Source organism: Epinephelus lanceolatus, chromosome 20, assembly GCF_041903045.1.
Source record: "Epinephelus lanceolatus isolate andai-2023 chromosome 20, ASM4190304v1, whole genome shotgun sequence".
Classification (NCBI taxonomy): Eukaryota; Metazoa; Chordata; class Actinopteri; order Perciformes; family Serranidae; genus Epinephelus; species Epinephelus lanceolatus.
The window spans coordinates 4,915,366-4,942,197 of NC_135753.1; the positions used below are offsets into that span (position 1 = coordinate 4,915,366).

At 40.2% G+C, this 26,832-nt stretch overlaps 1 protein-coding gene across 7 annotated transcripts in view; it reads right to left on the reverse strand.

Annotated features, from left to right (window-relative positions):
• Positions 1-7,279: 7,279 nt before the first annotated feature.
• The window catches only part of LOC117264750 (protein NLRC3-like), a 58,022-nt gene continuing 38,469 nt past the window's right edge, over positions 7,280-26,832 (reverse strand). For 4 of the 7 annotated variants that reach the window (XM_078162995.1, XM_078162994.1, XM_078162996.1 and 1 more), the window contains 8 exons: positions 24,852-26,742; positions 22,810-22,983; positions 17,366-17,542; positions 13,372-13,545; positions 10,179-10,352; positions 9,222-9,395; positions 8,903-9,076; positions 7,280-7,974 (listed from right to left, as the gene is read on the reverse strand). In XM_078162995.1, the coding sequence (XP_078019121.1) occupies positions 7,965-7,974; positions 8,903-9,076; positions 9,222-9,395; positions 10,179-10,352; positions 13,372-13,545; positions 17,366-17,542; positions 22,810-22,983; positions 24,852-26,742 (2,948 nt within the window). In that variant the 3' untranslated portion in view covers positions 7,280-7,964. Of the gene's footprint in view, positions 7,975-8,902; positions 9,077-9,221; positions 9,396-10,178; positions 10,353-13,371; positions 13,546-15,476; positions 15,616-17,365; positions 17,543-22,809; positions 22,984-24,851; positions 26,743-26,832 lie in introns of those variants that run through there. The other 3 variants (XM_033638967.2, XM_033638969.2, XM_078162998.1) reach the window with 3 other exon arrangements.

The following is a 26,832-nucleotide window of genomic DNA, read 5'->3' on the forward strand; positions in this document are numbered from 1 at the left end:
ACGATGGCTGGAATGATGCATGGAAGAGTGCAAAAACGCTGAGTGTGTGTAACCGAGTGAGAGCCATGCAACTTAAGCTCTTACACAGGGCCCATATCTCTCCCTCCTAACGTCATAAATTCAACCCCAATACATCTCCACTATGCCCCAAATGTAAAATAGAAACTGGTCGTCTTACACATTGTTTGTGGCATTGTAGGAAAATACAGCATTTCTGGCAGGTCATAGGGCAGGAAATGAATAAGATTCTGTCTACTAATAGAAACAACAACCCCTTATATTTGCTTCTTGGCATATCTGATTTGTCCATCACTGGCAAATTTAAAAGAAAACTTCACCAAACACTTGCTTTCTGTGCTAGAAAGTTCCATCTAAGGCTCAGTGGCAAAGAGTGACACTTGAATATGTTGCATTGGACTATCTGACGTGTAAACTACATAGCCAAGATGATGTTTTTCGTAAAACATGGGAACCCTTCCTGTCATATATTGGTTTGAATATTTCCACCATTCTCGCAAGAGGGTTTGTATCATAGCCCCGAACGCTCTGCTTCATAAATGACACCTTGCCGTTTATGTGCTTTTATTTCTGTGCACCTCTCTCCAATCATGTGGATGTATCATGCATGGCAGTGTGCCCTCAATTTATTTTAATTTGTGTGTGTGTGTGTGTATGTGCACGTGTATATATGTATATACATATATATTATTTGTTCACTTATTTGTTTGTTTTCTTTGTGTGGGATGTGACTCCTGAATCTCTCGCCTGTATAAATTTGAAATTTGAATCTTTATGTGTGTGAGCCAAATGTATGTTTGTTTGTTCTGTCATATACAATACAGGCCAAAAGTTTGGACACACCTTCTCATTCAATGCGTTTTCTTTATTTTCATGACTATTTACATTGTAGATTCTCACTGAAGGCATCAAAACTATGAATGAACACATGTGGAGTTATGTACTTAACAAAAAAAGGTGAAATAACTGAAAACATGTTTTATATTCTAGTTTCTTCAAAATAGCCACCCTTTGCTCTGATTACGGCTTTGCACACTCTTGGCATTCTCTCCATGAGCTTCAAGAGGTAGTCACCTGAAATGGTTTCCACTTCACAGGTGTGCCTTATCAGGGTTAATTAGTGGAATTTCTTGCTTTATCAATGGGGTTGGGACCATCAGTTGTGTTGTGCAGAAGTCAGGTTAATACACAGCCGACAGCCCTATTGGACAACTGTTAAAATTCATATTATGGCAAGAACCAATCAGCTAACTAAAGAAAAACGAGTGGCCATCATTACTTTAAGAAATGAAGGTCAGTCAGTCCGGATAATTGCAAAAACTTTAAATGTGTCCCCAAGTGGAGTCGCAAAAACCATCAAGCGCTACAACGAAACTGGCACACATGAGGACCGACCCAGGAAAGGAAGACCAAGAGTCACCTCTGCTTCTGAGGATAAGTTCATCCGAGTCACCAGCCTCAGAAATGGCAAGTTAACAGCAGCTCAGATCAGAGACCAGATGAATGCCACACAGAGTTCTAGCAGCAGACCCATCTCTAGAACAACTGTTAAGAGGAGACTGCACCAATCAGGCCTTCATGGTCAAATAGCTGCTAGGAAACCACTGCTAAGGAGAGGCAACAAGCAGAAGAGATTTGTTTGGGCCAAGAAACACAAGGAATGGACATTAGACCAGTGGAAATCTGTGCTTTGGTCTGATGAGTCCAAATTTGAGATCTTTGGTTCCAACCGCCGTGTCTTTGTGAGACACAGAAAAGGTGAACGGATGGATTCCACATGCCTGGTTCCCACTGTGAAGCATGGAGGAGGAGGAGGTGTGATGGTGTGGGGGTGTTTTGCTGGTGACACTGTTGGGGATTTATTCAAAATTGAAGGCACACTGAACCAGCATGGCTACCACAGCATCCTGCAGCGACATGCCATCCCATAAGGTTTGCGTTTAGTTGGACGATCATTTATTTTTCAACAGGACAATGACCCCAAACACACCTCCAGGCTGTGTAAGGGCTATTTGACCAAGATAGAGAGTGATGGAGTGCTGCGGCAGATGACCTGGCCTCCACAGTCACCGGACCTGAACCCAATCGAGATGGTTTGGGGTGAGCTGGACCGCAGAGTGAAGGCAAAGGGGCCAACAAGTGCTAAACACCTCTGGGAACTCCTTCAAGACTGTTGGGAAACCATTTCAGGTGACTACCTCTTGAAGCTCATGGAGAGAATGCCAAGAGTGTGCAAAGCAGTAATCAGAGCAAAGGGTGGCTATTTTGAAGAAACTAGAATATAAAACATGTTTTCAGTTATTTCACCTTTTTTTGTTAAGTACATAACTCCACATGTGTTCATTCATAGTTTTGATGCCTTCAGTGAGAATCTACAATGTAAATAGTCATGAAAATAAAGAAAACGCATTGAATGAGAAGGTGTGTCCAAACTTTTGGCCTGTACTGTATGTTCATGTTTTATCTTGAAAATTAAATAAACATATATTTAAAAAAACAACAACAACGGAAATCTGCTCAAATTCTTATAGTACTTTACATTTCTTTCCGATCTCTCAAAGCTTTGAGTTTAACTGTATATTATCCTATTTGTCTGCGCAAAGGTATTCAAACAGGGTGGTTGAACTGTACAGCTGAATCACTAGGCCTTCAGATGAAAAATACCACTATGGTCAAATATGTTAAGCCAGGGCTGTGTTGGTGTGGGAGTGTTGTTTCAGGTGGAGGTGAGATGATAAAATACGATTGACAAGGCCAGTCTGAGTAATGCAACCATGACTTAACAGAGGCCAAATTTCTGCACAGCTGTAATAATAAAGGGATTTTACAACTGTGGAAAATTATCAGAGCATATAACGCATCACACTGCAATGTAACGTCCAGTTGTGTTGCAGAAAAGGTTGAGCCAGGTTCAGCTTTGGCTAGTACAATGATGCTGGTTGGAACACTAATTACATGAGCTATTTATATGCACAGGAACATGTTTAGAGGCTGTAATCTCTTCTGCCTCTTCTAAAATAATCTAAATTGACACACCTGATGGCCTTAAGTCCAGGTCCAAGTGCATTAAATGATCTATGAGTGACTTAGTGCAGTAGTAGAGAGAAATGTTAGTACTTAGTGCATCCAGCAGCTGGTGCAAATGTGAAAGAATGTAATCAATCAACTATTTATTTGTCACATGGAATTATTCAAGGTACAACTCCAGTGAAATGTGATCCCTTCAGCTCTTTCACTTATTCACTGTAATTTAGTCCTTTTTTGCATCTTCTTACATTGTTGACTACTGATTTATAATTGTCCATGTTGCCAGATGGTTCTGGTAATCCAGTTTCTGATTGTGGAATGATTTAAATGGCCACACATCCCGACTTAAGTAAGATGGCCCAATGATCACTCCTCCAAAACAAGGCAGCACCGTAGTGCAGCTGCCTCCGAACGGTGTATAGCAGTGATCCACAGCAGGAACAAGACAGTAGCTCACATTCCCACTGTCACACTAGTCCTTATTCACCATAAAGTAAACTCATCCTCTCCTTCTCTCCCAGAGTCCTCGGCTCTGTCAGAGCAACATATAGAAAAAGAGTCATCTGGTTGAATGGTGCTGTCCAGGACTTAGCCATCTTTTGGTGAATCAAAGGATGTCACAGTTCTTGATATGCTGTTGGAAATTGATGCAGCACTGAGGTCATCCAGGTTATACCTGTACAATGGCTAGCAGGATGTTAGTCCAGCTGAAGCTAATTCTTCTCCATCTTTTCCTTGATGTTTACTGATGTTTACATTTGCAAAGTACGACTTGGCTAGCTAGCAGAAGTGAACAGGAGAAGAGATTACAGACTGGCGAGTTGATTTCCTCATCTTAATGAGTAATTCGTAGCCACCGTCCAAAGCCAACCACAAACTAGATAACCAACACCAGCAAAATAGACCTAAGACCACACAGTAGATTTAGCACAAATTTAGGGGAGCTGACAGAGAGGTGACTGGAAATGTCCTTGCCTTCATCACAGTCTTGTTCAGTCTGAAAAAAATATAGGCCTACTGGAAATCCAGAAAGGAAATCTAACAAAGTGCTTTATTTATTACTGGGAATGCAGGAAATATTAGTTCAGTTCAGTTCAGTTCATTTATTGGTCTCCTTAGAGAAATTTGTCTTGGAGCTAGGGGTCAGCATACACATACATATATATGTAGTAGTCTACATAGTCTTTATAGTAATTTAGACTGTGCTGGCATGAGCGGATCTACCGGGGTGGCATAGGGTGGCAAATGCCACCCTAAAAGAAAGCCATGCCACCCCTGCTGCCACCCCAGTTGGCAGCAACGAATTCAAAGAAAAGTTATGGCCAATTTGACATTTACGAGCGTGAATCTCCAATGTCCGATTGCATTGAATGCAGCACGAGATAACGCCAGAGCGGCAAGAGACTGCTTTGTTTGGAAAACTGAGTGGAGCCAGAGGGGTAGCCTATTCCAGAAAGCGGGTTTAGTGAAAACTCTGAGTATGTTAACCCTGAAATGAGGGAAACTCTGGGTTTTCAGTTCCAGAAAGAGAGGTAAATCAAACTTTGAGTCAATCACCATGGCAACTGTCTCCTCCCTCTTACACGCTGTTTCATTTCCTCATTAATAATAATCTTTATTACGGACTCAAATGGTCCACACACACATACACAAAGCTTCATACCGATTTTTAAAATTTAAATAATTAGACCTACACATTATGTGCAATAAACATTTGGGAGCTGCTCTAACAGACTGACAGTCTGATCCTTGTGCATTCATTCATCAGCGAAAATTCATCCTCAGCTCAGAATCAAACCTCTGTCCTTATTATTTTTTTATAACACTGTGCACAAGGATCAGACTGTCAGTCTGTTAGAGCAGCTCCCAAATGTTTATTGCACATAATGTGTAGGTCTAATTATTTAAATTTTAAAAATCGGTATGAAGCTTTAGACACGTAGTATCAATGACTAATGATCTCTATCACTGATGTCATTGGTCACACTGATGGAACATAATTCCTATAGCCTAATATTGGGGATTATATGTTAATATTTCTGAGTGAGCAATGGTGCAGCATTTCAGTGTCTTTAAATTTACTACATTTGTATCTGAAATAAAGTCACTGAATGCTGTTGAGTCAAGATACAAATAGATGTCCAACATTTTAAAATCTACTGTATTTTAACCTCAACGTCTTTTCAGGTGCAAATCACCAAACATGTTATTACTGGGTCAGACTGTGAGTTTACAGTCATGTCTTTATGTCTTTGATCTATAGCCTAGCCTATATGTTGTAAATCTTCCTATTTTTCAGTTGCTGCCTCCTGTGTTTTTCCCCATCAGATTAAATCTGAACAAATATATTATTTTATATAATTAATATAATGTAGCCTATGCATCTACAGCCTGATACACAGTCAGATTCCACCACTTTATCTTCATTAAGAATTATGTAAGTCTGATAAATGATGAATAAACAGACAACTCTGAATAAAACTTTTTTATTAACTTTATGGTTAACTTATTTACACTTTCCTCGCTCTGACTCAGGCTTTTCTTTTAAAGATAAACGTGCACCGTCTGCTACACATGCATTAATATCTCTACATCCACTGGATTAAAATGGAGGCGCTGTCTTTTATTTACCTGTTGCCATGGTGAATCGTGGAGTTGGAGCTCCATTGATGATGGCTTTTTATTGTCAGCTTAAGTCAGAGTGAACATACTCAGAGTTGACTGAACTAACTCAAATCAGCTGTTCTGGAACCGATAACTCAGAGTTTCCCATCTCAGGGTAAATCAACTCAGAGTTCAGGGTTAGACTCAGGGTTTGTTGAACCTCCTTCAACACTTATTCCTAATATGAACTGTTTCACATGAAACCGCAAATGCAAGACATTGATTGCATGAGATTAAGTTTGTCTGTATGAGTTTGTAAATGGCAGCTTGTGCCCTTATGTATTGTGAACATACTATTTCTCATCAAACTGTGATAACTGTGATTAAATTCAGTATATATACGTCTGCCATATGTTGCCACCCCTCAAAAATTCCTGCACCCCTCTTTCCACCCCATAAATATTTTTCTAGAGCTGCCCCTGGTGGCATGTATTATGTAGGAAGCAGGTGAGATGGGCTGTTAATTTCAAGAGATGTTTGGTTCTTCCTATGATATGATCTGTCAGACTTACAACAAACAACACATATGTGAAAAAATGTAGTATTTTAAGAATGATACTTCAACTTGCATTTCTTCCTACATGCAAGTCCAGTGTTCTGATATCCAGACATTCATATTTATAGTGTGGAAACTAGGTGCAATCTTTTTATTCCACACAATGGATGAACAACACAAAGCTACAGTAAGGCCTGTAATGTTTACACCACTTCAGCCTGCTGATGTTTTCACATAAAAGGTCAAGTGTTTTGGATTTAGTGGTATCTAGCAGTGAGGTTTCAGAAGTTAAACTTCTCCCAAGTGGTGGCTGACACGGTAACATGAATGGCACTATCTAGAGCCAGTTTCTGATTTGTCCATTTCGGGCTACTGTGAGAACAACATGGTGGACTCTGTGGAAGAGGACCGGCTCCATATGTAGATATGAACATCCCATGCTAATGGTATGGAAACTTGACGCTCTTAGTTTCAGCTGATTATAAACTAATAAAAACATAGTTATGAATATTATGTTTATTTCTGCCAATATTCCCCCCTAAATCCAACACACCGGAGCTTTGAATTAAATGTAAATGGACAGTTTTAGTTCCATTAACAGTAACAATCTGCAGGTTTTAACAGATACAGATGGTCACATGTTTCAGAGCATAAAGACAGGTATAAAACTGAAACTTTAATACAACCAAAATAAAATAAAAAAAAAATCAGAAACCTTTCCAAAACAAGCCCCTGCTGTGGATGATCCAGAATACTTTCAGAAACCAAAACCTAAATAAAAACCAGCACCTAAACCAAGATCCAGCCGGAGGTGGAGAGTGGAGGAGGTGGCTGAGTGTGGAACAGGAGGAGTGGAGGAGTCTCAGTGTGTCTGCAGAGTCATTGCAGAAGGACAGAGCAGCAGCTGATGACACTCAGTCTGATCCAGAGGAACACATAGGGATGGTGGTGGACTTGACATCAGTGGAGTTGATCTCAGAGCAGCTCAGACTGCAGCACCAAGTCATCTCCACTTGTTAGCCCTCCTTTATCAAACTAACGTACAAACCAGCACAGATCCGAGAACAGAAATCATCTTACGACAGGCTTTGCGTGTGATTTATTAAACATTTTTATCCAGCCAATCACAGTGTGGGAATGATAGGGTGTTGATAATTCTGACTGCTATGGACAGTTGTCATTTATAGATCCTGCCACAATGTATTCTCGGTTTAAAGGCCCCGCCCTGAGAGTTTCCAACATGAAGAGGCATAATATGGCCAAGAAGAAAAACTTTTCTGAGCTGGAAATAGAAATGCTGACTGTTTGGCAAGGTTTTCATATGCATACCATAGCTATCTACTGTCCACCCCTTGTCTGCAGGTGTGCATGCCATGGCTGTCCGCTCATTCACTAGGGTATGTTCAGTTTCCCCTCCCCTCCCTTACATCGGTAACTTTGGGCCTGTTCTAAACTGCCTTTTTTTTCCAAAATGTTAAGTTCAATTTACCAATAGTGCTGGGTCTTTTTAAAAGCTTTAATTTACACAATAAAGACATAACTCAAACATAGCTTATCTCACTCATGTTCATTCTGACTTAAACTGACGTACACAAGATGAGACCTGACATGGGATTTGTTGGTAGTCTCCACCCACGTCCACACTGATAAATGCCAGGCTTTGCATGGAACTGACCGTACGCCCAGTTTTCTGTTGTATCTTAGTTCCATAAGTGAGGGCTGTTGCAATTCCTCTTTCAGTCACTGTTGGATGAAACTCTCACTCCCATCTGATGAGAAAAGAAGAAAGATAACATAAGTCATGAATCAGTGTTTACAGAGACTCCTTTCATCAGCTGTCAGTAGAGATGGGTCGATTTCAGGTTTTGCTGGTCTGGTTTAGCATATGAAGTTTAACTGGTCAGATTTAATGCAAACTGGCTGAACCTGCATTTGTCATTATGACATCCTCTGGCAGGTGAAAAAGTAGCCTTCATCAGAAACCTGTGCTGATGGTGTCACAGCCCTAAATCCAACTTGTATCGCTTTAGTAAAAGGCAATATGACAACATAATTGAACAGAGCTTTGGTCAGATGCTCTGTTTCTGTGTTTTCCTGATGATTCCTTTCAAAATGTCACAATTGACAAGTAACAGCTGATTCATGAAGTTGAAATGAGGAATTGTCTGTACAAGGTTTATTATTTCACTACAAAAAACTAAATAAGGTGGCAGCTGGATGGAGGGAGGGAGATCACCATCGACCATTGTAATAACAACCTAGGCTACTTGCTGTATTGTGCTTGTGCTTTTGTTGTACATGACTTGACAGAAGTGAATATTAAATGGAGTCTTTTCAGCTCTCTGACACTGACACTGAGCTTGAGTTGACATACCATCTGACAAATAGATATGAAGGCTATCCCTGACAATATTTGGAATTTGTCATCCAGCTTTATTCCTGGAGACATGGACACAACAATAACAGTCGTCCTTACATCAACTCTAACACATGATCACAATAAGCATCTAGCTGAACTAATTCGCTAACTGCTCTCTCTCTCTCTCTCTCTCTCTCCCTCTCTCTCTGTCTTTCTGTCACCATTCTCCTCTAACAGGAAAGCAGCCACTGAGAAAGTTGTAGGTTTACAAGTAAAACTGGATCTTTGATTTGATGCTTACTAGGTTCAATATGGACTGACCCCAACCCTCTACTGACCTCAGAGTCTCCAGTCTATACAGTGGACCCTCCACAAAATCAGACAGCAGCTTCATGTCTGAATCCTTCAGCTTGTTTCCACTCAGCTGCAGCTCTATCAGATGGGAGGGGTTGGATTTCAGGGCTGAGGTCAGAAAAACACAGCTGATCCCCGATAAACTGCAGAAACTCAATCTGAATAAAGCATAAAATATTTAACTTTAGAAGACAAAATGAAAATATCATGTATTGTTTGTAAGTAAGTTTGGTGTGTGTTTCAACAAACTTCACTTTATTTTAATTTCAGGACATAAAAAAATAGAATTAAATTGTGTCTGACCTCAGAGCCTCCAGTCTACAGTGTGGACTTTGTAGAAAATCACACAGCAGCTTCACTCCTGAATCCTTGAGGTCATTGTTACTCAGCTCCAGCTTTGTCAGATTGGAGGGGTTGGACTTCAGAGCTGAGGCTAGAGAATCACAGCTGATCTCTGACAAACTGCAGTCACTCAATCTGAATGAAGAATAAGTGATCTGTGTTCAGGTTTTAAATGTGTAGCTCATCATTACTATGTCCTAATCAATGAGCTTTTCCCTAAAATAAGTAGAGTGACTTTGTCACAGTAATCCGTAGGGTCCTAAGGACAGAGGGATGTCGTACGCTGTAAAGCCCTGTGAGGCAAATTGTGATTTGTGATATTGGGCTTTATAAATAAAATTGATGATGATGGTGTTAAGGTGAGTCATCATACTGTCCACCTCCCTTCTCAGTATGACTTAGGCTAACCTCTGGAAGACATTTCACTGGTCTTTAATCAGCAAACTGAGGACAAAAGCCATGCTCCCAATTCCGCAGTGAGTGTGTGTTCTTAATCAGTATCAGTGATCAGACATCATTTTTGAAAATACATTGAAATTAATGGGAAAAAAAAAGAAATATTTGAATTTTAGCAGGTAAATGATGATCTTCCATGACATACTATATACAGATGTGACCATATCACAAACATTTAAAATTAATTTAGTTAACAATTAACAGTGGACCTTTTCTGCAGTTTATTGAAGAAACAGAGATCTTTTGTGACTGCAGACTAAATCTATACAAGAAATTCACAACCTTATGCATGTAAATTATGAATGGTATGTAGTTATACATAAATTAAGTTTCAGTTCATTCTTCTTTATTCTTTATTTGAGATCCCCATTAGTTGTTACCACAGTAATGACCACTCTTCCTGGAGTCCACACAATTAAACTTGTAAGATTTACAATAGTAACAAAGAGCCTGTTAACTAACCTCACAGTCTCCAGTCTACAGTGTGGACTCTCCAGAAAACCACACACCAGCTTCACTCCTGAATCCTGCAGCTTGTTTCCACTCAGGTCCAGCTCTGTCAGATGAGAGGGGTTGGACTCCAGAGCTGAGGCCAGATAAACACAGCTGATCTCTGACAAACTGCAGTCCCTTAATCTGAATTAAGAATAAAACATTAGAAGACTGCTTGAAGTAAGTCAATGTTTAATGTGTTCAAAACTGAAGGAGTTAATATGTAGAAGTTCAGAAAATGGAAACTCTAAACAGCTGAACTCAACAGGATGCAGGTTAAAAACTGTAAAATACAAAAAGTGAAAAAGAGCTCTCACTGATATTAATGACAATGTGCTGCAACTTAAATAAAGACAGCGTGTCTTCGCGCCTTAAACTCTGCCGATTTCAGCAGTAGCTCCATCATCAAAACCCACAGAAACTGAATTAAAATTTAAGTCAAGATCCCAATGTCTTTTTAAGGTGTCAAATACTGTAATCTACAATATTTCAACTGGGAAATGTTCAAGGAGCAAGGGATGTATTTGGGTTCAACACCTGTCAGTCAGTCAGTCACTGGTGGTAAAAATGGGTGTGGGTGTGTGAAGGGTGTTTCACTGGGCCATAATGGTACCTATGCACCTGCTAATCATCAGTGTTATGTGTAACAGATAGGGGGTGGGTTGGAAGCCCTTATTTCTAGCCACAAGGCCAATTTATGCAATGTAAACATGCAAAAGCTAATAACAGGTCACTAGCAAAAACAATTGTTTTTATTTGTCTATTTACAGTTATTACTATTACTATTAAATGATGTTGTTAAGTCATGTTTTATGGCTGTTGGGAGAAGTTTGAGGAGCTCTGACCCACAACTGAAAAATGAATTTAAAGACCTCCCCACAGTGGTGTATAAATGTCCTCCGAGCTTAAGGCAAATGTTAGTCAAATCTGACGGCTAAGAATGCTACCTTCCTAGAACCACCACCAGGTAACTATCAGTATGGTGCATGCACACAGTGTAACTTTACACACAAATGCGCCACATATAACCATCCAATAACAGGCAAAACCACGAAGATTAGAGGCACTATATCCTGTTCCATTAAAAATGTCATTTACCTTCTAAAATGCCCTTGTGGCTTAGCATATGTGGGTAAACCCCAAAAAGCACTAAAAACAAGAATAGCAGAACACAGGAGCAATTTTAGAACTCAGGACCAACGTAGCCCGGTAGCGTTACATTTTAAGGAGGCCAATCATTCAGTGGCCTCTTTGAGATATATCGGCATCGAGCACGTTAAATATCCTAGAAGAGGAGGGGATCTAAACAACCTTTTACTCCTAAAAGAATCTTTTTATATTTTTTCCCTTCAGACTCTCAGTCCTTGAGATCTAAACCAGGAGTATGATATCAAACATTTTGTTTAAATATATTTTTCTTCTTAAGACTTAAAATAATTTTGTATATTATATATAAAAAAATCCTAAGAGGTGTCAGTTTTTTATAAATTATCTCAAAAATGATAATGAAGGGGAGCAATTTATGCTTCAGGTTGGTTGTAATGGCATACTGTATTCAAAAGTATTGAAGAATATTGAAGAATTCTGTATTTAAAAATATTGTATTTCTATTTTTAAAAAGTTTTTCTATGTTGGCCAAATGTGCTCTTACACTCTTTTTGAGTTAATATTTCTATCCATGTCTCTATGTATTTTTCTACGCATTTCTATATACCTTTTCCATGTATTTTTGCCAAATTGGTTCATTGGAGATGCTCAAAACAACATAAGTGTTTTTAATGTTTGGCCACACCTGTCATCACTTTGACAGCTCATTGGTGAGCAAAAAGATATGTATAAATATTGGTGTGTGCATCGTATGAGCACTGTTTGACCCGACGAAGATCCAGAAGGGATCGAAACGTTGTCCTAATAAACCACAGTTGTGACTTGGAGCAGTGTGCAGGCTTTTTTCCTTTTCTTTGTTGGGAGAAGTTTGCCATCAGGGTCTAAAGCCACATGGACCTGAAGTTTTATAAACAGATGATGGTTTGGGTTAAAATGAAAAGATCTGAAGTGAAGTGAAGCCCTGAAGTGTAACTTATTCCATATGCTGTTTTATGTGTGTTAGTAGAGTAAAGTAAACTTAACTGCACTTAAGCAGTTACACTTGCTCATTTATGTGTTGTTTTTCATCTTTTATGGCCAAAAGCAAAATATAAAGGGGTGGCTGGTTCTTTTGTAACAGACTGTGTTATATGGGCATATAATATTGTCTCATAACGATCGCAGGCCCCTAAATCGCATCACATCGAGATTGTATCATGGCAGACTTTGTAATATCTGCATATATCGTATCGTTTTGAAAAAAAATCAAAATGATATCATATCCTGATGAGACCAGTACAGACTAAGCAAGACTGTTTAACTTTTGTCAATGTATTGATTTGCTGTTAATCAGTGAGTTTTATTGTTTGGTTGTCTTTGTAGTCAGGTAATTGGGTAGTTGGCTTTGTCACCACTAAGTTGATGTTAGTAAGCTAATGCATATACAGACACAGGGTCCTGCATGCAAACTAACCATCCTCTTTCTAAGCTTGCACCAGTGGTCTACACAGATCACACACCTAATACACTCACTTTTGACTGGTTTTAAAACAAAACTCAAAGAGGGAACTCAAAGTCCCCACTTCACACATTTGTGACTGAACATGTGGTCACCCTCTCCCTCTCTACTTGTTTAGGATAAGTTGTGCGTTTGGCTGTTATTATTTTTCTGAGTCAATACTTTTGGAATATATAGGAAGTCTGTATAATGTTGTACAAAAGTTAATCATGCCAACCTCTGCTGTGTTTACAACTTCGAAATTCTTCAGTCTCTACTGTTGATATGATAATTTCATACAAAGTTTCAAACTGGAAAGTGGGTAAGATCCAAACTGATTGTTTAGTATATTTTATAGGCTGAGTTAATCAATTATTTTCCTATATCAGAAGGTGGTGTCCCACAGATTTCATGTATATTAAATCATATTATTTGATATCATTAATGATTATGATTATATATACATAGGAATTACTTCAGCATAAAAACACTCAGTGTAATCAGTGCCTTATGTCAGTGTCACCACAACTTTCACATCATATTACTCCCAGCACAGAAGAAATAAAAAGGTGATCTGACCTCAGAGTCTCCAGTCTACAGTGTGGACTCTCCAGAAAATCACTCAGCCACTTCACTCCTGCATCCTTCAGCTTGTTGTTATTCAGCTGAAGCTTGCTCAGATGGGAGGGGTTGGACCTCAGAGCTGAGGCCAGAGAAACACAGCTTATCTCCGTCAAACTGCAGCCCCACAATCTGAATAAAGAAACAACATGTAACATTAGAAGATAATGTTCCAGCTTGAAATCATCCAGTGTTTAGTAATCTGTTCTAAAAAGGTTTAATATGTCGAATTTTAGAAAATGAAAACTGTAAATATGTGTCACAGTGATCCTCGATTCGGGCACAGCAGTCACTTCGTCACCTCTGCCATGCCCCAGGAGAAGAGGTTGGATGGGCTGGGGAGGACATCTTAGACTAATTGGATTTGGAATTTAATCCGGAGCTTTCCACAACTCTGGCCATTAGAGCATCCGGTTGATTGCCTGCTCCCATCGAGTCCACGCCTCTTGCTGTTGCATCCCAACCATCCTGCTGGTGCGGGTTTCCTCAACCCTTGCTTGGATTTCTTTCTGGACCATCTGACATTTTTCCTTTTCCCGGGCCTTGTTGTATTGCTGCCAAGTCCTGCCCATCCTAATGCAACTGCCCCCACAAGCACACTGTTGCGCAGCCGCACTTCTGTCTGGTCAACTGCCTCCTGCGCCCTCCACTTCCTACCCATCCTCACCTGTATGGTGGCCGACAAGACTTTGATGTCACTGGAGTTGGATGGGCTGGGGAGGACAGCTGCAACTCTTTTGCCCTGGAAAGCATACATTCTTCTGACAGGCCACTGAAGGGAAGTTGTAATTTGTTCTTACTCCCACATAAGGCAATGCTGCTGTAGCTACGAGAAAGACCCACAGAGAGAGTGGCTTATTTTCCTCTCAAAGCCCTTGACAATGGTCAGTGGGATGTCCTAAACCGCCAGGATCCTAACTCTCTGCCGGTTTCTTGGATTGGGGCTGTGCCCCTTAGGGAGCTGCTGAAGACCTTTCTCAGGCTCTTCATCGGCTTCTCTGTGATTGACGTGATTTGGACTCCTCCTATGGAGAAATGGAACTTGTCCGTTACTTTCCCCTTCTTCACAACTAGGGATCAGGACTTGGTTGGCTTATATCCCATCCGCGCCCACTTGATGAGGCGTTCGAAACATTGGAGGATCTGTCTGCAGCCCGGTACCGATGCTGTGGTCACTGTCAGATTGTACATTAATGCTCTAATGGGGGCTGCCACACACCTGACCTGGTGGATGGACCTCTGCTGACTTCACAAGCATGTTCATAGCCAAGACAAACAATATCACTGAGACAGTATACCCAGTGATTATATCCTTCTCCAGCCAATAAAATGCAGACATCACTGATCCAGAAATGACTCTCAAACTAAAGCAGCTGTAAAAGTTTAGGATGAGGTCCCTGATCTTGTCTAGAACATGGTGTCAGGCGGGTGAAGTTTCCACCAACTTGTGTGAGATGGACCCATAGGCATAGGCAAGGTCAAGCCACAGTACTATCAGGTCACTGTTGCCCTCCTGAGCCTCCACAATCAGCTGGGTGACAACTCAAACATACTTGATGCATCCTGGCACCTTTAGGATTCCACCCTTCTGTACAGCAGTGTCAATAAATGCATTCTCCAGGAGTAACTCCATCAAGCATCAGGCAATGATACTGAAGAATATCTTTCCCTTAAAGGGCCAGTGTGTAATATTTGGCATGGTTTATTGTCAAATCTGAATCTGAATCTGAATATTCTACCCATTAATATGTTTATATAAGTGTATAATCGCTATAAAATAAAATTTGTTTGGTTTTCATAGCCTTATAATTATGCTTTTATATATATATATAGCAAGGGCCTTGCTTTAGAGAGGTCGCCATCTTGCGCCGCCATGTATGTAAGGCAGCCTGAGCGGACAATCCAGCCAGCCAGAGAACGCGTTTTGCGTGTATAAATAAACCAACGAAGACGGCGGGAGGAAGGAAGAAGGAGGAGGAAACAGCAGAGAGTGTTAGTAGTTCGTCGATGGAGAGTAGTGAAAAGTTTTTTAGTTATAAAGTTTGCAAATGGTCCACACTTACCACGCAACAGGAGAGAATGAACCCGAACCGTCATCTGCGAGGAAAAGAAGATGCAACTTCACTCCTTGTGATGCACTCTCTGCGGCGCTTTTCCTCTTGATGATATATCTCCCCAACGATGGTAGCACCGAATCCCATTCTGTGCAGCAAAATGGGAGTGGAGGATTCAGCCTCTCTTCTCGCCCGCTCAGTGTACTCTGGCTCTCATCTGTGTACTCTGGCTCAAACAGGTATGGCTCTGGATCTGTGTCCGCTACAAGAAACTCTTCAAAATAGTGTTCAAAGTCATCCATTGCAGCTACTATAATCCGGAGATATTGCTAGGCTAAATAAACAGCTGAGCTCTGTTTACAGGCTACGCGGTCAGTCAGTGTGCGGGCTGGAGATTGGTGGAGCAGAGAGGGGGGGGGGTCCCCGCTAGGTATTGTAAACGAGTATGTGTGTATGAAGTGTGTGTGTTACGCCAGAAGAGTCAGAGTTTGGGACGGAGTCTTTTACCCCCTGGAGTGTTACCGGAGTTTTTGGAGTGCTCAAATAAACTGGCCTTTTTCCCGAACGCTACTCCGGTCTCCTGCTCGAGAGGGATTCATTACAATATCGTAACAAGGTTTAGATTTCTAAATAAACATTCACCTCGTCGCTAGATAGACCTACTCCTGAAAAACTCGTGTCTGCGCAAGGCTTTTTGTCCCTACGAGGCCACCGTCATTTACCCGACGGGAGGGGTGAGCAAGTGAGCCCTGCAATCTAGAATTTGACCACTGTGGGCCCCTTTGACCACTCCAAAGGGGCCCACTTGCTTCTCAAACCTACAACACCGCGCTGGCAACTCTTCTCTACAATCAGGCTTTCCCCCTCCACCAAGACTCTCACATTTTTGGTGTTCAGTATAGACTTCTCTTTTGTTTTTGTTTTTCAGTACAGTATAGTAGACATGTATATGTTTATTTTTGATAATCTGTATGGAGCACAACCACCTCAAGGCCACAATACATCAGCTACACTGCCTGTTTCTCCCCTGTTTTTTTTTTTTGTTTTTTTCTTTTTCCTCCTTCTTCTCCGCATGCACTGTCACTATATAACTCAGGACTTAAGCACCTGCCCCCTCCCCCTTGCTTGTTTCCTTACTTTCCCCTTGACACACTTTGGTGTATCACGGCCCTCTCTGGCTCATATTAGGAAGTTTTTCCAATAAAGGCTGTTAGGCTAGTCTCCAGGGAGGGTGGGTGACGGTCACAACCACGCATTATGGGTATAAAATACCTGACTGCAAGATTAACAGTGCATCAATCTTCACAAGAAGCTTATACCCTTTTGTGGCGCTAAGCTATGAAGACCAATGCAGACAAGTAGAAAAAAAACAACAACAACAAAAAAAAACAAAAAAAATAAATAAATTTTTTTTTTAAAAAAAATCTACTGTGTAAGTTTGTTCAAAATTCAGTCTTACTAAGCGTTATATAATCAGATATGGCCGCCGCCACCTAGTGATGTCACAATATGCAAATTACATACGTTAATTTACTCCCATCACAAACTTTGGGTCATGATGAACAGTTTTCTCATTTACAGTATACCTTTATCTCTCACAACTTTCAAGCTACAGCCTTTTGAAATCTATAAATGAAAATTGAATATTTTCTTAAATAAACTCCGGCGCCTAAAGGGTTAATATAGAGGTTCATTGTTAATTTTATTTATGGATTTACATTATTATTTATTTAAATAAAGTTGATGGGGAAAATAAGATGAAAATCAAGTACAGACTTTGGTAAAACGATACTCAGTATTGATCAGTATAATATCAGCCTTATGTCTGCAATGTAGTGTCACCACAACTTTCACATCATTTCAATCTCAGCACAGAAGTAAAAAGAATGGTGTCTGACCTCAGAGTCTTCAGTCTGCAGTGTGGACTCTCCAGAAAATCACACAGCAGCTTCACTTCGGAATCCTGCAGCTTGCTGTTGTTACTCAATTCCAGCTCTGTCAGATGGAAGGGGTTGGACTTCAGGGCTGAGGCCAGGGAAACACAGCTGATCTCTGACAAACCGCAGTAACTCAATCTGAAAAAAGAACAAATTACATACAAATATATAGATAAAAATCCACTTACAACCTAATCAGCTGTGTTCAGGTTTTAAATGTGTACTTCAACATTACTATGTCCTAATCAATGAGCTTTTCACTAAAATGAGTAGTGACTTTGTCATTGTGTTGATGTGAATCATCATAATGCCAGCCTCCTACAGACATCATCCTAATGTTACCATAACATACATACACCTATTCATGTCAACACTGATGCTGCTGATATCAGTCAAGTCTATCATAAGAGGCTCAATTCAAATCAGACATGCTGGACTGAAAGATCTCTCAGGCTGGAGAGAGATCTGATTAAATAAAGGTTGTATTTATGAACTATAATATTTGTATTTTCTGAAGAAAATGGGTGTGAGAGCTCATTAGTTGGGGTTGATTCTGCTCCCAGCTGCAGCTGCTGCTACAACAGCAATTTTTCAAATCTTTTAGCCCCACCTACAGGTGAAAATGTATTGCTTGCTACAGACTTATTTAGCATCCACATCTGTACATCTTTATTGAATTTGGTTACCATGAAATATTATATTTAAGAGATATGGCAGTTAATTAATAGCATGGTGGTGTTTTCCCAATGGCCAAAAGGTGGGGCTATTAGTGCCATACTTAAATATGTTATGCAAATGCTCACGGAGAACTTGTTTACCTGAATTAATTTTATTAAAACTGACAGAATTGTACAAGTATCATGTTGTAATGTTACTGTAGTGCCCCATGTGTAGAATTGTATAATTTGTTACACATTTGTGCAATGTGGCTTGTGTGGTATAACAACCAATTTATTGTTTAGAATAATGGGCTAAAAACTGCATCTAGCCATGCCTTTGAAATTTGGTAACCAATTCCAGACAAACAAAAGGAGATGCCCAAAAATGAACTAATATGCTTGGGGTCATCTGAATATGGTATGTACCAATTTTGGTGAAGATTAGATGAAATATGTGCCAAAACAAGCAAAACAAAATGTGTTTACCAAAAAAACAACAACAAAAGGGCAGAAAAATGTTTTAGGCACAATTAAGCGTGGTCTCAGTCAAATCACCATCATCCAAGGAACAAACTGTGAAAACATTGTTTATTATTATGTAAATATTTGTTTTCATATCCAATAGCATAATATTCAGGAATATGTTGCCTGCCCACAGTACTATCTAACTGGTTATGCAGCAAAAGTGATAGCCTACTAACACCCAAAGCTGCTGTGACACAGACGGGCCAAGAGACTGGAACTGCTGCTGTGTGAGGGAGCAGCACTGTGTCGAATATAAGATAGCAGATATTACTGAAATTGTAGTAAACATCACAATCTCTCACACTGAATGTGCAAAAACACCCGGTGCTTCCTGCTTGAACCACTCTGCTGATACTAGCCTAAAAGTAATTACTGCGCACACAGGGCATTGGGTTAAAGATGCTGCAGTTCAGATGTCAAAGTGTGCCACCATCTGTAATAATCACTAATGCAAAGAAAACAAACTGCTGCTAAACCGCTAGCTGTCTTTTTTTCCATTTAGAGTTTACTTGACACAGTTTACAACAAACTTAGAGTTGTGAAATACTCCGCCAACCAATCTGATGGCATATACAGGACATTTGTGATAAAAGAGATGGTGTAACTATTTTTGAAGATGTGTCTAATATATTTTCTGATTCTGAAATAAAACATATAAAATAAAGATTGGTTTGAAATGACAAAAAAAAAAGTAATTACTGGAAGTAATTACTTTTAGGCTAGTTGTTGCATGAGTATGAGCATGAGTAAGAAGAGGAAGACGGAGTGAGACGATGCCTGGACGCAGTGACAAATGTAACCAGATTATTATAGTTTGTAAAAATGCAGCGCAGTAAAGATACAGACATCTCATACACCATACTTGTACAACATGGACCTGTGGATGTATATTTAACCTGCATTAGACCCAATTACATGATTTAGATGTCACTTCAGTCTACATCATGCACTCACATTAATGCAACCACAGGAAATTTTAATTAACACACTCACAAATGGTTGCAAATTATTTGTTCATTTATGCAACTTTAAACTGGACATGTGAGGGCTTTTCCTGTAAGTTTAGCCCTATTTAAATGGCAGCTGAAACTCCTTGATATTCAGACAAAGGACAGCCAAATGAATGAGTTCTCTGCTTTTCACATTTATGTGTTGGCTGCCTAGGGAGCCATTCATTCAATTACCATTAGCCACTGTGGCATGCGACCCAATGACATCATCAAACTGAAAAAAGAAGCAACTTTCTCCTCATTTGTGTCTTTTTCTGGGGACCCCCAGCAAAAAGGATCATTGGTCGAAGGGGCCAGCTTGCCCCTACTCTCTTCTCACCTCTGCGACATGAAGCAGCAGATATTATCTCTCTGCATGTAACTCCCTGTCTGCTCCCAGCAGACACAGAAATCTTCTTAGTGGCAGAGTAGAATAGACAAGTTAGAGCCTGCAGCAGACACAAAATCTGCAAGCTTGCATTTTAAGCAAAGGAGAACAAAGCAGAGTAAATGGCAATCTACTAACTCTGTAATGACAAAGACTCACCATCCTCATCTTACCTGCACTATTGGAATACAGCATCACAAAGACTGCACTGGAACCACAATTCTTCCCACCCTTGCTCATCCACCATGGCCAACCAACAAAGCATCTCTTCCCTCCATTAATGGACTAATACAGTAACAACTGGGCACAGCAAGACTTAAATGTCTGTCAGTGTACATGTATTGATTTGATACTATTTAATGAGTTGTTGCTATCTCTTTTGTAGTCAGGTTATTGGGTGGTTGGCTTTGCCACAGCTTAGCTGATGTTACTGCTAATGCTCCACACAGACCTAGGGTCTTGCATGCAACTTAACATGCTTTTTACAAACCCGGCACCTTCATACAACTGGAAACTCTTGGTTCAAAGTATTAAAATGCCTATCAGATATAATAATAATTAAATATAGTTATCAACTATGTTAATTAATGTGCTTTAATTTACATTAATTACCTCATGGGCCACCATTCCCGAAAAGGGAAAAATGATAGCCAATTTATTAATTCAGTCTCATAAAATTCACAAAACTATCAATTTGGAACTCAAATCAATAATAAAATTTATAACTCTGAACAAAGTTACCGTATTATTGGTAAAGGTTGAAGGATGTTGGAGTTCTCAACAAGGTAGCTGGCATTCACTCTGGTACAAGGTATATATTCACAATAAAGCAAAAAAGCAAAAATAAACACACCAATCCCAACTAGTCACTATATACAAGTGTTGACAACATTTGGCTGACAACATAGACTACAAATGGGTTTGCTGGATCAAAGATAGCCTCAGACCAGGAGAGGTTCTGCCTGACTACATGTGATCAGTCAAGACAAAGGAACAACGCAAATGTGTAAAGTGGGAACTTTCAGTTCCCTTTTTTGAGTGTAATTATTTGAAAACCAAATTACAGTATATATATGTGATCTAGAGGTATAAATGGTTAGTAAAAGGATGTTTAGTTGCATGCAAGAGTGTAAATCATGACCTAACTAACATCATATGGTTAGCTGCCAACTAACAAATAACCTGACATAAGGCATACATAACAATCACAACTATAATCCATTGAAAAACATTAAATTAATATATGTTACATACAGTGACAAATGTTAACAGGCTTGCTTAACCTTTATTGCTGTACTAATGCAATGCCCAGTTGTTACATTACCAGTCCATGAATGGAGGGAAGAGTTACTTTGTTGTACTGCATGGGCCAGCGATTCTGTCAGAGCAAAGCTGGAAAGACTTGTGGTTCCAGATGCATTTATTGCTGTGCTATGTTCCAGTGGTGCAGTTTGCTCTGTGTGTCCTTACAGTTAGCAGTTCAGTGCTAACTCTGTAGTGTGGCTGCGTGAGCAGGCCATGTTCAGATCAGAGAGTATTTTCTGCTGTGAGCATGCAGACAGGTAAGGAAAAGCAGGAGAAGGGTGTCACAGGTCCAGCTGCCCAAGAAGCCACCTCTCTGGAGGTTCCAAAAGTAAAAAAATAATGAAGAGCAGAAAATTCTTCTTTCGTTAGCTTGGTGACATTACAAGGGGTCACATGTCAGAGTGGCTAATCATGTTTGAACTAGCAAGCTTCTCAAGAAGGTGTGAAGAAGCCTTTGTGAGAAACTGTGAAGGAATGATTTCATTTGGCCTTTCTTTTATCTGATGAACAAAGGAGAAACTCCATTTTTTTTAAAATTTGCTGAACTTTCTGATCTAAAGAGCTCTGTGTAAATGCCATGTCTCATTTAGACACTAAATCAAGTGGGCCACTTCAAAAAATGACTGAACCCAAATGAAAGGAGGCTGGAGCACTCGATAAAATTGCAGAGCTTTTAATAAGGTGCAAACAAACTGACGTTTCGACGCTACTGCGTCTTCTTCAGAGTCATGGCAAGCCATGTCTCATTTGTCAAAGATAAACAGCTTAAAAAGAGTATATTCTGTTCTTGCTCTAAATCACAAACACTATTTTAGTGACCAAGTTTGTTGCCGTCATCGAGAGGATTTGCCACTTCAATATCTGCTCACATTAACTGGGCTGACTGCTGTATTTTTTTTTTTAATTCACTGGTAATGTTTTAGAAATATCACAGGTTTCAACACGCAGTATATAAAGTAACAAAGCAGCGCTCAGAATAAGTTAAGACTTAGTTCTTTGACTCAGACAATGCAGTAGTGTTGGCAGTATTGCGGGCTGCACATGTGATTGAAGAAGGCAATGTGTGTGTAAAGGGTTGTGATTTCATTGAATTCCAATTAAATGTGATGCTGGCAAATGATCTGCACATGTAATGGAAGAGTGCACTGCAAAATGCAATGTATGAATAAAATTCTATTAAATGGAAATTATTTTAAGCAAAACATGCCACAAGACCTAGTAATGTTTTTTTTTTGTTTTGTTTTCATCTGCTATCATCAGATCTTCAAAAACCTTTTACATAGCCCTCACAGGCTCTACAGCCCCATCAGTATTGACATCATCTTCATTGACTGATGGGCCAGTCCTCTCATGCATGTTATTCCAATAATTTTTCATTACGCTACCAAATATTCAGCCATTTGGAAAGACCGTAAACTTCAGAAAATGTGAAAATTCTTAAGATTTCTGCTCTGACCGAGATATCAAATTTTAATTCATACATTTACTTGATTTGAATTGTACATGTAAAACTACATAAGCTACAGTCAGTGGACTGACCTCAGAGTCTCCAGTTTACAGTTTGGATTCCCCAGTCCAGTAGATAGCTGGTTCACAGCTGAATCCTGCAATGTGTTGTAACTCAAGTCCAACTCTCTCAGATGGGAGGGGTTGGACTTCAGAGCTGAGGCCACAACTTCACAGTGAGTCTCTGAGATTCCACAGCGAGACAGTCTATCATGGCACAAAAATGAAAAGATATGTTATCAGTGTTTCCTGTAGGTTGAAATCAGGTATTACTTGTATGTCTTAATATATTAGCCTGTTAAGACCATCCTGATTATGTGAGCTTAACATTCTGTTTAACTCTCTGTATCAGTTTGGCATCACTGCTGCTCCAAACAATTCCAGTGGGCAGGAGCACTCACCTTGACAAACAAACTCCTTCAGCCAATCAGCCTAACAAAACACCAGGGAACTTCTTAACCACCAACGGAGCCAGTTGATAAATCAAGCTTTTGCCAAATCCAGTTAGCCCAATGGCAAAAATGTATTTTTCCTCTGAGAAACTCAACTTTGTTAGTGACTCTATTTTTGCAATAATTTTAACTTATTGCTGTGTTCACTCTGCTAACGTTTGTCATTTGTCATTGTGTTGTTGTGAATCATCATAATGTCAGCCTCCTACAGACATCATCCTAATGTTACCATAACACACTGATTAATAATATGCTGCTGATCTCAGTCAAGTCTATCATAAGAGGCTCAATTCAAATCAGACATGCTGGACTGAAAGATCTCTCAGGCTGGAGAGAGATCTGATTAAATAAAGGTTGTATTTATAAACTACAATATTTGTATTTTCTGAAGAAAATGGGTGTGAGAGCTCAAAGCCGTTAGTTGGGGCTGATTCTGCTCCCAGCTGCAGCTGCTGCTACAACAGCAATTTTTCAAATCTTTTAGCCCCGCCTACAGGTGAAATTGTATTGCTTGCTTGTTGCTCTGGGAGCCACGATTACTGGGCCCGCTCCATTTCAGTGCACTGGTGCACCACTTACCACGTAACTGCGAGGATTGGGAAAGCAATTTAAATGGAATGTAATCTGTCAGCAGACAGTAGCAACCATGTAATTGTCAGCTGACAAAACAAACAACGGCCTACAGAGCTAAAGCCATGGTAGCGTTCTTAATTTGCAAATAATAACCTACGTGGATAGTAATGTTCAAAGTATGATCTCCTGTAAGTCTGAATGACATTCATCAGTTTTCTGTTTTATCAGTCTCCCTTGACTTATTTGTGTTTGAATGAGCCATGTGGTCATGGTGACATATGCCACTCAAATATAGCAACATATCTGGCTGATCTGCCAGCTATAATATCGGACAAATGGTTTGCAGACTTCACCTACTCGGCGCACAGCTGGCATACGCCAGTGGGGTAATGGTGCGGACCCAGAGTTTTGTAAGCAGCGGCCTGCATTTTACATCATCAACTACAACACAGTCCCCGATTGGCTGCTTACATTGTCACTGTGGTGCAGACCCCTGATTGGCCCAACTAGATTTCAGTTCTGGAAAGTGTTTGAAGCAGCAGCAATTTTTAGACTGATACAGAGAGCGAAACAGAGTGTTGAGCCCATGTCATCAGGATGGGCTTAGCAAGCTATTATTATATGAGATAACTTGCAAAACAGACTCGTGTAACAATAACTTTACTGCATACAGTAATAACCGTATAATAATACCATATATTGTGATAAAATGCTGCTATAATAAAACTTCAACCACAGTTTCTAAAGTCCTTGATTTATTTTTCCATCACCCAAAATAGGATAAACACAAAAAAAAACAGTAAAATCAAGAATTATTACAAATAAACAGAACTATGTTTAATAACCTGACAGTTATAAACACAACTAACTGAAATCAAAATGTTTTACTTCTGCACGATTTGAACCAGCTCAAGTACCCTTGTGATAAAAATAGAACCTACAAGTGTAACAGTATTTTAAGAATAATTAAAATTTTGTGGTGTGTGCATATTGGAAGACCTTAACCACTAATCTACACTGATTAATAATGTTAATTACATCTGGACTCACTGAGCCTTTCTGCAGTTCCTCACAGCTGGAATCAGTCTCAGTCGTCCCTCCTCTGTTGTGTTGTACTTATTCAGGTCCAACTCATCCAGAACCTCCTCTGACATCTGCAGCATGTAGGACAGGGCTGAGCAGTGGATCTCAGAGAGTTTCTTCTCTGATCTGTTCTCTGACTTCAGGAACTCTTGGATTTCCTGATGAACTGAGTGGTCGTTCATCTCCACCAGACAGTGGAAGATGTTGATGCTTCTGTCAGGAGAGATCTCATCACTGCTCATCTCCTTCAGGTTTTTGATGGCTCTTCTGATGCTTCTTGAACTGTTGTCTGTCTGACCCAGCAGACCTCCTAACAGTCTCTGGTTGGACTCCAGTGTCAGGCCATGAAGGAAGCGAACAAACAGGTCCAGGTGACCATTTTTACTTTCAAGTGATTTGGTCATTACCTTCCTTAAGAAGACGTCCAGGGATGAGTCAGTGTAATTCTTATAATCACAGTACTCATCTTCATTTGTTTCAAGATACTTAGAAATCTTCTTGAGAAAACACTGTGAGTTTGAATCTCTGTGTTTGTAGTTCCAGTCTTTCCCCAGGAAGTCCTCCAGTACCTCTGTCTTCCTGTTGGTGTAACAGTGGAACATGTAGACTGCAGCCAGAAACTCCTGAACGCTCAGATGAACAAAGCAGTAGACTGATTTCTGGAAGATCACACTCTCTCTTTTGAAGATCTCTGTACAAACTCCTGAGTACACCAAGGCCTCTGTGACATCAAGACCACACTGCTCCAGGTCTTCCTGGTAGAACATGATGTTTCCTTTCTCCAGATGTTCAAACGCCAGCCTCCCCAGCTTCAGGAGAATGTCCCTGTCTGCCTCTGTCAGCTCCTGTGGACACGTTTCATGTCCCTCATCATACTTCTGCTTCTTCCTCTTTGTCTGAACCAACAGGAAGTGTGAATACAGTTCAGTCAGGGTCTTGGGCAGCTCTCCTCTTTGCTCTGTGGTCAACATGTGACCCAGAACTGTAGCAGTGATCCAGCAAAAGACTGGGATTAGACACATGATATGGAGGCTCCTGGAAGTCTTGATGTGTGAGATGATTCTGCTGGAGAGCTCTTCATCACTGACTCTCCTCCTGAAGTACTCCTCTTTCTGTGGGTCAGTGAAGCCTCTTACTTCTGTTACCCTGTCAACACATGCAGGAGGGATCTGATTGGCTGCTGCAGGTCGGGAAGTTATCCAGACAAGAGCCAATGGAAGCAGATTCCCCTTGATGAGGTTTGTCAACAGCACATTGACTGATGACTCCTGTGTGACATCAGACACAACCTCATTGTTGTGGAAATCCAATGAAAGTCTGCTTTCATCCAGGCCGTCAAAGATGAACAGAACTTTACAGACAGCGAGGTCCTCTGCCTTGACTTTCTGTAATGTTGGATGGAAATCATGGAGCAGCTTGAGAAGACTGTACTGCTCATCTTTGATCAAGTTCAGCTCCCTGAACGAAAGCAGAATCACCAGACTGACATCTTGGTTTTCCAAACCCTCTGCCCAGTCCAGAGTGAACTTCAGCACTGTGAGGGTTTTTCCAACACCAGCGACACCGTTCATCAGAACGACTCTGATGTGTTCCTGTTGGTCAGGTAAGGCTTTAAAGATGTCGTGGCATTTGATTGGAGTGTCATGGAGAGTCTTCATCTTGGAAACTGTCTCAAGCTGCCTCACCTCATGTTGGGTATTAACCTCTTCACTCTGTCCCTCTGTGATGTAGAGCTCAGTGTAGATCCTGTTGAGGAGGGTTCCACTTCCTGTTTCATCAGTTCCCTCAGTCACACATTCACATCTCCTCTTCAGACTGATCTTGTGTTCATCTAAAACCTCCTGCAGACAAACATCTGCTGAAAGAGAAGAAAAGATTTGAGACAAAAGAAAACGATTTTGAGAATCTGGTAATTATTTTCATGACCAACATTAAGTAACACAAAACA